Raw genomic sequence first — 15,643 nt, forward strand, 5'->3', positions numbered from 1 at the left:
AGTTTATATGTGAATTATTAGAATATGGAGGACAACCTATATGATCAACCTATGTATGGAGGATCAACAAAAAACTGCGCTGACCTGAAATCTCATTAAAAAGTTTTTAATCAAAAACACACTAATATACACACGACGCTAATTTTGTAGCGTTTCGGGGTGACTCCCCTTTCTCAAGTGACAAAACCAGAGCAAAGTTGAACCTTAAAATAAAACATACATACAAAAGAATAATCACTAAAAGTGAACATTTACTTAAAAAGAATTACTTTAAAAACTAATAAATATATACACATTTCATAGTAGCAAACTCAAATCTGACCCACTAATAAGAATTTGATAAAACATAAGGCAGAACTGTGGACATTAGAAGAAAAACTCTTTTTCATTAAAAACCATGAAAATTCATAATGGAAGCTACCCATAATGTATGTGTTTAGATGCTGGTGAGGCATGTACCTGTAGTCCAAGATGAACAAAAGACTCTTTTTCATATGAAAATCATAAAAAACACCCATAAAAATCCATAATGGAAGCTATCCGTAATGTATATGTTTAGATGCTGGTGAGGCATGTACCTGTAGTCCAAGATGAACGCGTCTGCGATGCTCCAAAGTGTGTCTGAATACATTGGCGTCCGCATGGTCTATATGTAGGTCTTAAAAGACCGCGAAATCACTTGCGCATGCGTGCTCAGCCCTGATAGCGAGTCCACGTATCAATCATTCCTACAATGAGGCCTGGAGATGGTTGGAACGCAGGACGGACCGCGCATGCGCTTTACCTTTTCTCAACCCGAGGTCTGGTTTTGATTGAACCGCATTACGATTGCGTTCTAATTAGAGGCTTTAACCACAGCAATATGCTTAAGGTAAGTGTTTGGATTGTCAATTGGCATTCAGCACATGTTACTATTGACTCAAAATGGTTATTTGAATCGTTATTATACTGATTATATATTAAAATACTAAGTTCCAAACACATCCTCATGGAATGCTTCACTTATGAGTTAGTATACAGAAGACTCCTTTAGTTATTATTGGATCTATATACATAGTTACCCAAATTGATATAGGGAGTGGATTTGCTACAAATATACTACTTCACTTGTTTCTTGTTGGAAATAGTTGGATTATTAGTAGGGAACCCAAATTATTTCGAGATATCCTCAAGTGACTCGTTTAAACCATCGGGCATGAGTGTTTGAAGTTTGAAGATCCAATACATCTCTTTCTTTTTAAGCATGTCAAATCTATTGGAGAAGTATTTAGGAATCTGTTCTAAGGGAGTAATTATAAAATTAGTAAACTCGCAGTTGTGTTTCCATTTTGCGTGTCTGGATATACTGTGTTTTTCATAACCATTGGTCACATTTGAACGATGTTTGTTCATTCTCTCCCGGAGACACATTATAGTTCGACCAACATATTGAAGATTACATGAACACGTTAGGACGTAAATTACATATGAGGAAGCGCAGTCTAATTTGGTTTTAATAGGAAAAATTTCCCCAGTTGAGCTACTGCATACCTCTGTTATATTATGGGATATATTTACGCAGCATTTACACTTCTGACCACCACACCTAAAGCTCCCTCTTATTGCCGGGTTACTCATCTCTTTATTCATTTTAGCTTTTTCTCTTATTTTACTAGGTGCAACCATGCTTTTGAGTGTACGGGCCCTTCTGAAAGTGATTCCTGGCTGGTTGGGTAAAATGTCCTTCAAGTATTTATCATTCTTCAAAATATTCCAATATTTGCCTAAAATTTGTCTTACAGATTTGTGTGCAACATTGTAAGTGGTAATAAAATTGAATTTATATGATTCAGACTCCTGTTTGTATTTAGGAATTAAGCATTCCTTTTGAGTTAATGCCTCTGATCGTCTTTTCGCTGCCTGAATAATGGAGGTTGGGTATTTCTTCTCTTTAAACCTTTTTGTTATGACTTCACTTTGTTCAGTGAAGTCTTTATCGTTTGTACAGTTTCTCCTAATCCTCTTATATTGACTGAAAGGCACATTCTTTTTCCATTTATGGAAATGTAGGCTGTCAAAACTAAGGAGACTATTACAGTCCACACTTTTAAAAAATGTTTTCGTGTGGATTTGATTGTCTGCACTCATTAAAAGTAAATCTAAAAATTCAATCTGACCGGGATCGACTTTCCCAGAAAATTGGAGTCCCCATACGTTTTTATTCAAGTATTGGTTGAATTCTAGAAAGGATTCAGGTGACGCGGTTTGCACCAAGCTTTGCAAATCTAGTTATGGGCGCACTGGAGGAATCACTCATTTGGAACATACATTCATGGTCAAAATATATTGTCTATTATAGACGTTATATCGATGACTTATTGTTTATTTGGGGTGGATCACCTGAATCCTTTCTAGAATTCAACCAATACTTGAATAAAAACGTATGGGGACTCCAATTTTCTGGGAAAGTCGATCCCGGTCAGATTGAATTTTTAGATTTACTTTTAATGAGTGCAGACAATCAAATCCACACGAAAACATTTTTTAAAAGTGTGGACTGTAATAGTCTCCTTAGTTTTGACAGCCTACATTTCCATAAATGGAAAAAGAATGTGCCTTTCAGTCAATATAAGAGGATTAGGAGAAACTGTACAAACGATAAAGACTTCACTGAACAAAGTGAAGTCATAACAAAAAGGTTTAAAGAGAAGAAATACCCAACCTCCATTATTCAGGCAGCGAAAAGACGATCAGAGGCATTAACTCAAAAGGAATGCTTAATTCCTAAATACAAACAGGAGTCTGAATCATATAAATTCAATTTTATTACCACTTACAATGTTGCACACAAATCTGTAAGACAAATTTTAGGCAAATATTGGAATATTTTGAAGAATGATAAATACTTGAAGGACATTTTACCCAACCAGCCAGGAATCACTTTCAGAAGGGCCCGTACACTCAAAAGCATGGTTGCACCTAGTAAAATAAGAGAAAAAGCTAAAATGAATAAAGAGATGAGTAACCCGGCAATAAGAGGGAGCTTTAGGTGTGGTGGTCAGAAGTGTAAATGCTGCGTAAATATATCCCATAATATAACAGAGGTATGCAGTAGCTCAACTGGGGAAATTTTTCCTATTAAAACCAAATTAGACTGCGCTTCCTCATATGTAATTTACGTCCTAACGTGTTCATGTAATCTTCAATATGTTGGTCGAACTATAATGTGTCTCCGGGAGAGAATGAACAAACATCGTTCAAATGTGACCAATGGTTATGAAAAACACAGTATATCCAGACACGCAAAATGGAAACACAACTGCGAGTTTACTAATTTTATAATTACTCCCTTAGAACAGATTCCTAAATACTTCTCCAATAGATTTGACATGCTTAAAAAGAAAGAGATGTATTGGATCTTCAAACTTCAAACACTCATGCCCGATGGTTTAAACGAGTCACTTGAGGATATCTCGAAATAATTTGGGTTCCCTACTAATAATCCAACTATTTCCAACAAGAAACAAGTGAAGTAGTATATTTGTAGCAAATCCACTCCCTATATCAATTTGGGTAACTATGTATATAGATCCAATAATAACTAAAGGAGTCTTCTGTATACTAACTCATAAGTGAAGCATTCCATGAGGATGTGTTTGGAACTTAGTATTTTAATATATAATCAGTATAATAACGATTCAAATAACCATTTTGAGTCAATAGTAACATGTGCTGAATGCCAATTGACAATCCAAACACTTACCTTAAGCATATTGCTGTGGTTAAAGCCTCTAATTAGAACGCAATCGTAATGCGGTTCAATCAAAACCAGACCTCGGGTTGAGAAAAGGTAAAGCGCATGCGCGGTCCGTCCTGCGTTCCAACCATCTCCAGGCCTCATTGTAGGAATGATTGATACGTGGACTCGCTATCAGGGCTGAGCACGCATGCGCAAGTGATTTCGCGGTCTTTTAAGACCTACATATAGACCATGCGGACGCCAATGTATTCAGACACACTTTGGAGCATCGCAGACGCGTTCATCTTGGACTACAGGTACATGCCTCACCAGCATCTAAACATATACATTACGGATAGCTTCCATTATGGATTTTTATGGGTGTTTTTTATGATTTTCATATGAAAAAGAGTCTTTTGTTCATCTTGGACTACAGGTACATGCCTCACCAGCATCTAAACACATACATTATGGGTAGCTTCCATTATGAATTTTCATGGTTTTTAATGAAAAAGAGTTTTTCTTCTAATGTCCACAGTTCTGCCTTATGTTTTATCAAATTCTTATTAGTGGGTCAGATTTGAGTTTGCTACTATGAAATGTGTATATATTTATTAGTTTTTAAAGTAATTCTTTTTAAGTAAATGTTCACTTTTAGTGATTATTCTTTTGTATGTATGTTTTATTTTAAGGTTCAACTTTGCTCTGGTTTTGTCACTTGAGAAAGGGGAGTCACCCCGAAACGCTACAAAATTAGCGTCGTGTGTATATTAGTGTGTTTTTGATTAAAAACTTTTTAATGAGATTTCAGGTCAGCGCAGTTTTTTGTTGATCCTCCATACATAGGTTGATCATATAGGTTGTCCTCCATTACAGTGTACTATTCCCTATGGGGAAGTAGTTTAAACTGCTGCTCTTAAATACCTGATACTAAATAGAATTAATTTTACAAACGTAACGGATCAGCTCGGTGCAACCCTTAATTATTAGAATATGTCCTTAATGTGACATAATGTGGGAACAGTTAGAAAAAATGTGTACAGTAATGGGGATGCCAGTATCTTACATCCTAGCCTATATATTTTTTGCAATCTTTGATGCCCATTATGTTTTCATGGCACATAGTCCATTTGTGAAATTAGTTTGTTCCTGAAATATGTGGTAAGGTCTGGTTCTCTAGCCCTTTTTGGAGACATGCCCACATATCTGAATGACAACTCAATGAACATGCATTTTACTTCTTCTTAGAGGAGATCATTTAGAATTTTTAGATGTGGCAATAAAAATAGAGGACTGTAGGATCATAAGTCAGGCTTATGGAAAACCTATCACCTCAAATTTGTTGCTCCATTATTCATCTCCAGCATGTAAAGGAAGCTGTCCTGTATGCATAATTCCTACAGTTGTGGCATAAATAATGATGCCACAAATTTCTATAAACAAGCAAAACAAAAATAGAGTGTTGCTTATTGGCAACAGGTTATCCAAAGCCTTAACTGAAATGTGCTCAAGATACATCCAGATTCACAATAAATTAGCTTTTGAGTGGTGGTCAAAATACAAGTAAGGGCTCGTTCACATCTGCGTTGTGAACTCTGTAGTTCAGGTTTCCGTTTCCTGCCTAAAACAGAGGCAGGAGACGGAAACCTGCAGGAGTCTCTCTCACCCATTCATTTGAATGGGTGAGAGAGATGTCCGGCCGTGAGAGGCGGTGAACGTTTTGCACTCTCCGCCGCGAAACCGGGTTTTATAATCCGGACACAGAGTCGGACATGCAGTACTCTGTGTCCGGATAAAAAAATCCGCTTTCGCGGCAGAGAGCATAAAACGCTCACCGCCGCTCACGGCCGGACCCGGTCTGAGCTTTCCGACTTCTGGCATGCAGAAGACGGAAAGCTCAGAACAGACAGATGAACGCAGGTGTGAACCTAGCGTAAGAAAAGGGAGAACATTTGCTTTTTTTTTTTTTTTTTTTTTTAAAAAAAAATAGTATAATCCATTTGAACAGATAATCTGGATAGCTGGGGTCTAGGCATGACATATATTTTAGGGAAATACTCCCAGAATCCCACTTTGTAGCTTTTAGTCAACATTTCAGTATAAAAGATAAGTTAGGGTGGGTTCACACCAGCGCCCTGTCTCTGTTTTCGGGTTTCCGTCTTATGCTGACTGAAGACGGAAACTTGGCAGACAGTGTCCGGCCGTGAGCTCACAGGCGCCCACGGCTAGACTCTTTCCAAACCCATTCAGATGAATGGATTTGAAAAGTGACTGGAGGTTTCCGTCTCCTGTCCAGTTTCGAGCAGGAAATGGAAACCTGCAAAACGGAGATCGGGGCGCAGAGGTGAACCCGCCCATAGTGCGTACTAGATTTAAAGTAGATAACAGTAGATAACAGTACAGTTTTGTAGGAGAAATGGCCAGTAGAGAGTTTGAACTGTCACCCATACAATACGTCAGTTTATCAGCTGATTATTATTATTACGTCAGTTTATTAGTCACATTTTGCAATTTATGTAATTTTTTTTGTCCTTAAGAACAGTTTTGAATTGGTAAAACCATCAGGAGTTTGTGTATCTGCTTTAAGGAACATTACAAGTCAATTTTATCTGGAAAAAAGTTCCCCTGGGCTAATTGAACATGCTTTTTGGCACGGCTAGCCGCGACAGGATGCCGATGCAGTGCATCAGCATTTCATTGGGGCATGCCACTCCTGATTAGGCCCGAATTAATGGGCCTAAACAGAAGTGTGTCTCAAGCCACGGATGCCACGGCTGATTCAGCCGCAGAATCCGCGGCAACATAGGGCATGTCGCTTCTTTGCAGGCGGATTTTGAGGCGGATTCTGCATCAAAATCCGCCTGCAAAAAACTCAGTGTGAACATACTGTGCCATAGAAGTAATCCAGAGGTTATGTCTACTGCAGGTATTGAGAGGGAGATAGACAGACATTTGATGCAAACAGGAGGCAAGATGGAAAATAAATACAAATGCGATGCGACCAGTGAGTTTAAATGAAAGGAAGTGTTGTTTTGTAGATTTACATTGAACACTGTATTTTACATTTGTAATTTGTCTTTTATTCTTGTATATAGTGGCTACAAATGTGTTGACCCCTGGTATGGGTCATATGAGTAGGGTTGAGGAAGTGTGTATAGTATGAAATGGCCCATTGCCTTAAGGTGCCAGCATCCTGCCTCTGATGTTCTTAACTGCTGTACTGGATAAAGGATCTGATTCTTTCACCTAAGGGAATACCTTTTTTACCTTGTATGGAGAAAACAAGAATAGAGAATACTATCACAACCCTGAAAAGTAATGACCATTATAAAATATCTTGGTCTCAGTGTATTTTCATATGCAGTATTTCAGAGTTCCTTATTCCTGAACTGTAACTGTGCACCGCTATAAAAAAAAAACGAAAAAAAAACAACCAAAACTTGAAAATAAAATTACTTTCGCTGTGAAACTGCAGGGGTTAAATATAGAAACTGGAACATCCTTTTAAAGGAAGGCTATCTTCTTTCATTGCTCCATGATCCACTTAGACACAAAATATTGTGCGCCAATAATACCTTCCAGCATTAATAGCTAATACTTATAATTTTTAACTTTTCAGTAATTTCTGCTTATAGTAGCTCTTCTGTGAGATCAGTCCAAATGAGCTAGCCTTGGGCACCCATGACTATATTACTCTTGCTGGCAGGGGCGGATCCAGGGCCGGGCGAGCCAGGCAACCGCCCGGGGCCCCGCGCTTAGCGGGGCCCCGCGGCCCAGCCCTTAGCGGGGCCCCGCGGCCCAGCCCTAACAAAATGGTCCCGGTCAGCTCGGCATAGTCGGGCAAGTGCCGGGGCCCACAGAGCCTCTGGGGGCCCCCCTGCACTTGCCTGTCACGATTTCAGCTCATCGGCATCTGTCCGCCGATGAGCTGAATACATAGGCGATTAAAGCAGGAGCTGTGAGATCAGCTCCCGCTTTAAAGCTCCGGCCCGGCTTGCAAGTGTAGGCGCGATGACGTCATCACATCGCGCCTACACACGCAAGCTGGGCTGGAGCTAAGCAGGAGCTGAGGTCACAGCTCCTGCTTTAATCGCGTATGTGACTGGAGAGAGGAGCGTCGGGGGAACGATGGAAGGTGAGTGATAGAAGGTGAGTGTAAGTGTTTGTTTTGTATTAAATATTAAGGTGGAACATAATGAAGGGGGCCCATGAAACTGGGGGGCAAATGAAGGGGAGGGGGGGGAACGGCATGACACTGGGGAAGATGAAGGGGGTGGGGAGAGAACGGCATGAAACTGGGGACAGAGATGGAGGGGGCCCAATGAAACTGGGGGGCAAATGAAGGGGAGGGGGGAACGGCATGACACTGGGGAAGATGAAGGGGGTGGGGAGAGAACGGCATGAAACTGGGGACAGAGATGGAGGGGGCCCAATGAAACTGGGGGGCAAATGAAGGGGAGGGGGGAATGGCATGACACTGGGGAAAATGAAGGGGGTGGGGAGAGAACGGCATGAAACTGGGGACAGAGATGGAGGGGGCCCAATGAAACTGGGGGGCAAATGAAGGGGAGGGGGGAACGGCTTGACACTGGGGAAGATGAAGGGGGTGGGGAGAGAACGGCATGAAACTGGGGACAGAGGTGGAGGGGGCCCAATGAAACTGGGGGCAAATGAAGGGGAGGGGGGAACGGCATGACACTGGGGCAGAGACGGGGGACATTAAACTTTGGGCAGATGAAGGGGGAGAACGTGATGAAACTGGGGACAGAGATGGAGGGGGGGACATGAAACTGGGGGCAGAGGAAGGGTGTATATGAAACTGGGGGAGAGATGGAGAGGGGGCATATAATTTACGGGTGACTGTAGGAGGATTATACTGTGTGGGAGCACATGATAAATGAATGAGAATGGGTGGAATCAACATAAAAGTGGGTGGAGCCAAATTTGCCGCGGCGCTGGGGCAGATGAAGGGGGGGAGAATGGCATGAAGGGGGGAGATGAAGATGAAGATGAAGGGGGGAGAATGGCATGACATTGGGACAGATGAAGGGGGGAGAACGGCATGACACTGGGGCAGAGACAGGGGAGACATGAAACTGGGCAGATAAAGGGGTAGAATGGCATTAAACTGGGGACATAGATAGAGGGGGGGGACATGAAACTAGGGGTAGATGAAGGGTGTATATGAAAATGGGGGAGAGATGGAGGGGGGACATATAATTTACGGGTGACTGTAGGAGGATTATACTGTGTGAAATCACATGAAAAATGAATGAGAATGGGCGGAGTCAACATAAAAGTGGGCTGGGCCTAATTTGCTGCGGCGCGCTGCGCGTAGGGCCCTGCCAAAGTCAATTTCCCAGGGCCCCACAAACCCTGGATCCGCCACTGCTTGCTGGTTGTCCTCGCTGACTAACTCTACTAACCACTTCATACTGCCAATACTACGTATGACTTGACATTCTGGAACGGCTATGACTCAGTCTTTTAGCCATCATAATTTAGTCCCAGTCAGAGTCACTGAAATTTTTGCACTGAGCCCATTTTTCTTACTTCACCTGTCAGTGGTGTAATATAATGATGGATATGGGTATAAGCAAACTTACATGACAGGTACTCACATATGAACAGATACTGCACATCCTCATATATAAATAAACACACACACGCAAATACTTACACACATAGCTACACTCTCACACATATACCACATGTATATATGTGCCCAATTACATACTCTTTATATAAAGCTGCACATATTTTCCACTGACCTGCACAAATGTCTGAACAGCAGCCTTATTGTTTCCAGGTTGGGCGATGGAAGCGAAAGGACCAGTTCTTTCAAACGACGTATCTTCTGACTTTGATCACTTAATTCTTGTACATAAAGAGAAAATTAAAAAGACTGTTTCACCTACTCAGACTCACGTTTCCATATGCACCCCTAACACAGCCAACATACAGGACTGACCTGGCAAATATACACAATTAAAGGTGCTCTATCAGCAAAATTATGCTGTATGAGCTCCACATATGTGTGAATAGCTTTAAAAAGGCTATTCAGGCACCGCTAATCTTATTTTAAACCCCTCGCCCGTTTTAAAATAAAACTATAAAAACATATATGTAAATCATACCTTTGCATGCACGCAGGGCAGCCACATTGACAGGTGACCCTGCAGCAGTACGGGGATGTATAGGGCGTTTTTTTTGTGGGGCCAGGTGTACTAATTAGTTATACCATTTTGGGAAATGTTTATTGCTTAGATCACCTTTTATTTAAATCAGAGGCAAAACGGTGAGAAAAACCCGGTGGTTTGGCACTTTTGATTTTGACGTTCACTGTACAGGAAAACTATTAGTAGACCGGGCATTTTCAGACACAGGGATACCTAATGTATATGTTTCACAGTAATGTTATACTTTTATATGTATTCTAGGGAAAGGAGGTGAACTTTTATTTATTTTATTTTTTATTATATTTTTTTAAGTGTTTTTTTTTTTTTTACTATTTTATTATCCCCCACCTAGGGGGCTTGAACCTGCAATCATTTGATTGCAAGTCCCATAGACGGCAATACAAGTGTATTGCAGTCTATGGGAGATTCTATACATTACTATCGCGGAGTGTCATAGACCATCCGCGATAGTAATATATATCTATGACAGGCCTGGGAGCCTTCATTAGGCTCCCGGCTGTCATCGGAACAGGTCGGCTCCTGCGGCCAGGGCCGCCGATAGGCCAGTACTACTGCTACTGGCGTCAGGGGCCCGGCCAAATTTTAAAATGGGGGGGGGCCCGGGCCCCCTGGCGCCGGCAACAGTCATTGTATGTCCTGTTTCAACTCAGATCTGCGTCCAGAGGACGCAGATCTGAGTTGAGCACATACGCGGCTGAAGCGAGGAGCTGACACAGGTCAGCTCCTCGCTTCGCCGCTGCCGCCTGTCTCGCTGACACATATGCGGCTGAAGCGAGGAGCTGACCTGTGTCAGCTCCTCACTTCACCGCTGCCGCCTCTCTCGGTGACACATATGCGGCTGAGCCGGAACCCGGCTCAGCCGCATATGTGTCAGCGAGAGAGCCGGCAGCGGCGAAGTGAGGAGCTGACACAGGTCAGCTCCTCGCTTCAGCCGCATACATGTCAGCGTCAGCGAGAGAGACACCCAGCGGCGAAGCGTGGAGCTGACCTGTGTCAGCTCCTTCCTTCAGCCGCATGTGTCAGCGAGAGAGACGCGCAGAGAGCGGCGAGGGAGCGGAGGAGAAGGTAAGTTTAATGTGGAGGTGGAACGTGAATCTGGGGGCAGATGAAGGAGAGGACGGCATGACACTGTGGGGACATGAATCTGGGGGCAGATGAAAGAGAGGACGGAATGACACTGGGGCAGATGAAGGAGGGGACGGCATGACACTGTGGGGACATGAATCTGGGGGCAGAGATGGAGAGGACATGAATCTGGGGGCAGAGATGGAGGGACATGAATCTGGGGGCAGAGATGGGGGACATGAATCTGGGGGCAGAGATGGAGAGGACATGAATCTGGGGGCAGAGATGGAGGGACATGAATCTGGGGGCAGAGATGGGGGACATGAATCTGGGGGCAGAGATGGAGGGGGGACATGAATCTGGGGGGACATGAATCTGGGGGCAGAGATGGAGGGGACATGAAACTGGGGGCAGAGATGTGGGGACATGAATCTAGGGGCAGAGATGGAAGGGGGACATGAAACTGGGGGCAGATGAAGGGTGTATATGAAGCTAGGGGAGAGACGGAGGGGGACATATAATTTACGGGTGACTGTAGGAGGATTATATAGTGTGCGGGCAAATGGAAAATTAATGAGTGGGCGGAGTCAACATAACAGTGGGTGGGGCTAAATTTCCCACGGCGCGCAAAGCAAAAATGGCAGGGGGGGCCCAGACACTTAGGCTGTATGGGGCCCCAAAATTCCTGATGGCGGCCCTGCCTGCGGCCTCGCCGTGCAGGAGCCGGCCTGCATCACTAAAGGTATGGGGCCGGTGGGGACCGGCCCCGGGGCTAACTTTAAACTGCCGGGACCTGCGGAGGAGGAGCGGATTTGCAGCATGGCCGCGCTACTGCCACTGCTGGTTTTCTTCAGCGGCAGGAGCGTGGCAATCTGCAGGCCCCGGCAGCTAAGACAGTCCCCGGCATCTGCTGTAATAGACCGGCGGATGCCGGGGAGTGTTTTAGCTGCCGGGGCCTGCAGTAATGTCACGCTCCTGCCGCTGAAGAAAACCAGCGGTGGCAGTAGCGCGGCCATGCTGTAAATCCGCTCCTCCCCCCACATTCGGACTATAAGACTCATTTTCCTCCGAAATTTGGGGGGGAAAAGTGCGTCTTATAGTCCGAAAAATACGGTAACTTTTCTTTATACAAATAACATGTAGTTACTGAAACTGGACAACACCTTTAAGCTTTCCCTTTCACATGATGAACTGCATATACTTACTTATTGCTTCAATAAACTGGTCAAAATGACTATATGGGAACAAAGGTTCAGGTAGTTCCCGAAAAAACAGCTTCAGTGCTCCAGTGATCACATGAACGTCATCCCACCGACAATCATCTAAGCTAAGGTTCTCTCCTGGAAAACAATATTAGCAGGTTAAGATATTGTTAAGGCCTCTTCTGACAGAGGGTTACATATTTATTTATTTTTTATGCTTACTTATACTGTATAGCTCCATCATATTCCACAGTGGTTTTCAGACAATGTCAATCACTGTCCCCATATAGTGCTCAGAATCTATATTCCCTACCAGTATGTCTTTGGAGGGTGGGAGGAAACCCATGCAAACACGTGGAGAACATACAAACTCCTTGCAGATGTTGACCTTGGCTGGATTCGAACCCAGAACTCCAGTGCTGCAAGGCTGCAGTGCTAACCACTGAGACTCCTTGTTGCCCTATATATAGGATAAACAGTTGCATTCCCATGATGTGTACCCTGTATGGGACCTCTGGTGGCAGATATTGGTGTACAGACAGGGCCAGTCGTAGCAACCCCATCTGCAAAAGTAGCCCCTGACAGTGGCCTTGTGTGAATATAAATCATGTAGCTTCTAATAGCATTGAAGAGTGGGCAGCAGATAATTGATTCTGACAGAGGTGCTACTGTAAATAAAAGGGAGATGCTAGAATGGAGTGGTTAAAAGTAGATTTTCCTTAGTCTGGCATGGATCTGGTAGGTGGTGCAACCTTTTCTTCAGTTTCTATGTCTGTCATTGTTAGGCATCACTCCCATATCAATATCAAACGAGCTGGGTTTGGAGAAACATATTTACGGGGAACATATTTGACTACTACTTGGGACACGCTGCAATAACAAATGCCAAGGCGAAGGGTGTGTTAGCTCAGCAAATGCATAGCTGGCGGGACTGCACAGCTGACACTCCTGGATCCAAGTCAGTCTCACCTACTAGATCCATGCCACACCAGGTGGTGCATATTTTTAACCATTCTATTATAGCATCAACCTTAGGTAAAAATTCACTGTGGTAATCTAATAGAACCCTTCCCCCACTTCTTCTTCTCATCATAAAAGAAACAGAAAATTTTAGATTCTATTGTTTAGAATTGGGACAGAGCGGGTAGGAGATAGTGCCTGCAGTTACAAAACTCTCAGCTTTATGTGCTGATCCCCTTGTAGGCATATTTATGTTAAAAGTTTGCATTGTTAACATATCGTACTGTATATGCTGTATATGGTTCCATGGGTATCCATTAGAGATCAGTTCATAACAAACCAGATTTGACCAAAAAAGTTGCCAAGTTTCAAGAACCCAGAAGTTTGGGGATTCATCATTTGCAAACCGAAAGAGAAATTACTATTTTCTGGAATCTCTGAAAACTCCAGAATGTAATAGGTTGAGGCCCATGGGAGAGGTTAGTAAATGACAAACAATTATACTCTCCTTTTTTTCACCTTTTTCTAGGCCTCCTTACTGCGTCTTCCAGGCTTCTAGGTGAAATCATGCCCTCAGGGTCACACTCAGCATGTACGTCATGTGATGGCAAATACCTGGACACAAGTAGACTCTATCCAGGGAAAAGAGTCAACAAAATCCGCTGTTTAACAGTCGAAAAAGCAACCGCCGTAATCAAAAACCCATATTTCACCAAACCCAACCACATCATCATACACACAGTCACAGAAAACCTCCAGGTCCAGGACCAACAGATAGCGGGACAGCTGACCCAGCTAGCAGAGAAAGCGCAACAACAATTACCAGGCTGTAAAATCATCCTGTCATCTCTGCTCTCACAAAAAGACGTCCCTGAACACATCAACAGGGAGATCAACGCAGAGCTGCAACCAAAATCAGATCAACGCCAGACATCACCCTGGCACAACACCTCTCCATAAACCAGTATCACCTATATTACGACAAACACCTCAACAAACAAGGAGTTAGTCTTCTGGCCAAAGAACTTAAAGACATAGTGCTCAACAGAGACCCCCAGTCCCACACCCTGTCACCTGTCAGGAAAAAGCCCCAAACACCATATCCTCCTCAACATACAAGACAAAAACCCATGGAGAAGTTGCCTGGCTGGAAAATACCTCAAGCACGGCATCTCCCCCAACAAACTGGAAATGGATACTTCCATAAACAATGGCGGAAGCCACCTGTGCCATATAGAGCAAGGTAGAGCACAGACATGGAGAGGATAGAGACCATGCTCAGCACTCTGTGCAGCACACTGAATCCAGCCCATCCTCTGCAGGACAGCCCATTACAAGGTATACCCACCAAAGATGACACTACTGTCTATCAGTAGCTGGAAAATCCAAGGGCTGAATGCCTCAGCCTTTGGATACAAACCAAACGATCCAGACTTCATGGACAGACTAAAAAATATCGACATCCAAATCCTCCTAGAGACATGGAGCCGGGCAGAAGATGAATCTCTAACACCCACGGGATACAAGGAATTCTCTGTTGCTGCCCAGAAAAGCAAGACCACCAAACTAGGCCATCACGCAAGAGGCAAACTGATATGGTTCAAGGAGGAGCTAAAAAAACATGTGAAATCCATCAAACGCAGAGACAACCACATGTGGATAAAAATAAGCAGCTCTATCCTCAACGGCCAACATGATGTATACCTCTGTGCAGCATACATCCCCTCCATCAGAGTCCCCCTACCACAACCAAGATATCTATGAGGTCCTACAAAGGGAAGCTGACCAGTTCCAATCCTAAGGCAGATTGCTGATCTGCGGCGACCTCAACACCAGGACGGGCACAGAGAAAGACGACCTGTCTTCTAATGGAAACATCCTGGGAGGCGATGTCTACCACCTGGAGTCTGCACAGACAAGAAGAAATAGCTATGACAGAGTCGTCAACAAGAGCGGGAGACAGCTGCTGAACCTGTGCTGGAGTCTGGAACTGTACATAACGAACGGATGTACGAGAGGGGACTCTCTAGGACGCTTCACACTAAAATCCCACGTGGGCAACAGTGTGGTGGACTATGCCATCACAGACGCAGACCCAGCAGACATAGATGCTTTCATAATCACCCCTGAGACACACCTGTCAGAACACAACCAGATCCTGCTGTACATGAGATCCACTTACAAGCCACCCACACAGCAGCCCCACCAGATTGGTCTCTACAACCTGCCACCATCCTTTAAACGGGCCAGTCACCAGGCCACTGAATACACCAACGCGACTAACCGACCCGAAATCAAGGAACTGCTCAGAAACTTCTATACGAGTTCCTACCAGCCAGACCAACAAGGGGTCACTCGAGCAGTCAAGGACTTCAATAACATCCTGTACACCACAGCAGAAATAGCAGGCATGAAACAGACAAAACCCAAGAGACATACTAACAAACAGTCTCACAAATGTTTTGACAGCGACTGCAAGGCTCTACATTGTTCTCCTA

General features: G+C 43.8%; 1 protein-coding gene across 1 annotated transcript in view; it reads right to left on the bottom strand.

Moving 5' to 3' along the window:
- ARHGAP27 (Rho GTPase activating protein 27) overlaps window positions 1–15,643 on the bottom strand; it is a 117,731-nt gene that overhangs the window by 27,646 nt on the left and 74,442 nt on the right. The window contains exons 13-14 of the mRNA XM_075276796.1: window positions 12,189–12,323; window positions 9,490–9,595 (exon numbers count right to left, since the gene is read on the bottom strand). Of these exons, the coding sequence (XP_075132897.1) occupies window positions 9,490–9,595; window positions 12,189–12,323 (241 nt within the window). The remainder of the gene's footprint in view (window positions 1–9,489; window positions 9,596–12,188; window positions 12,324–15,643) is intronic.

This window comes from Leptodactylus fuscus, chromosome 6 (assembly GCF_031893055.1).
Source record: "Leptodactylus fuscus isolate aLepFus1 chromosome 6, aLepFus1.hap2, whole genome shotgun sequence".
Classification (NCBI taxonomy): domain Eukaryota; kingdom Metazoa; phylum Chordata; class Amphibia; order Anura; family Leptodactylidae; genus Leptodactylus; species Leptodactylus fuscus.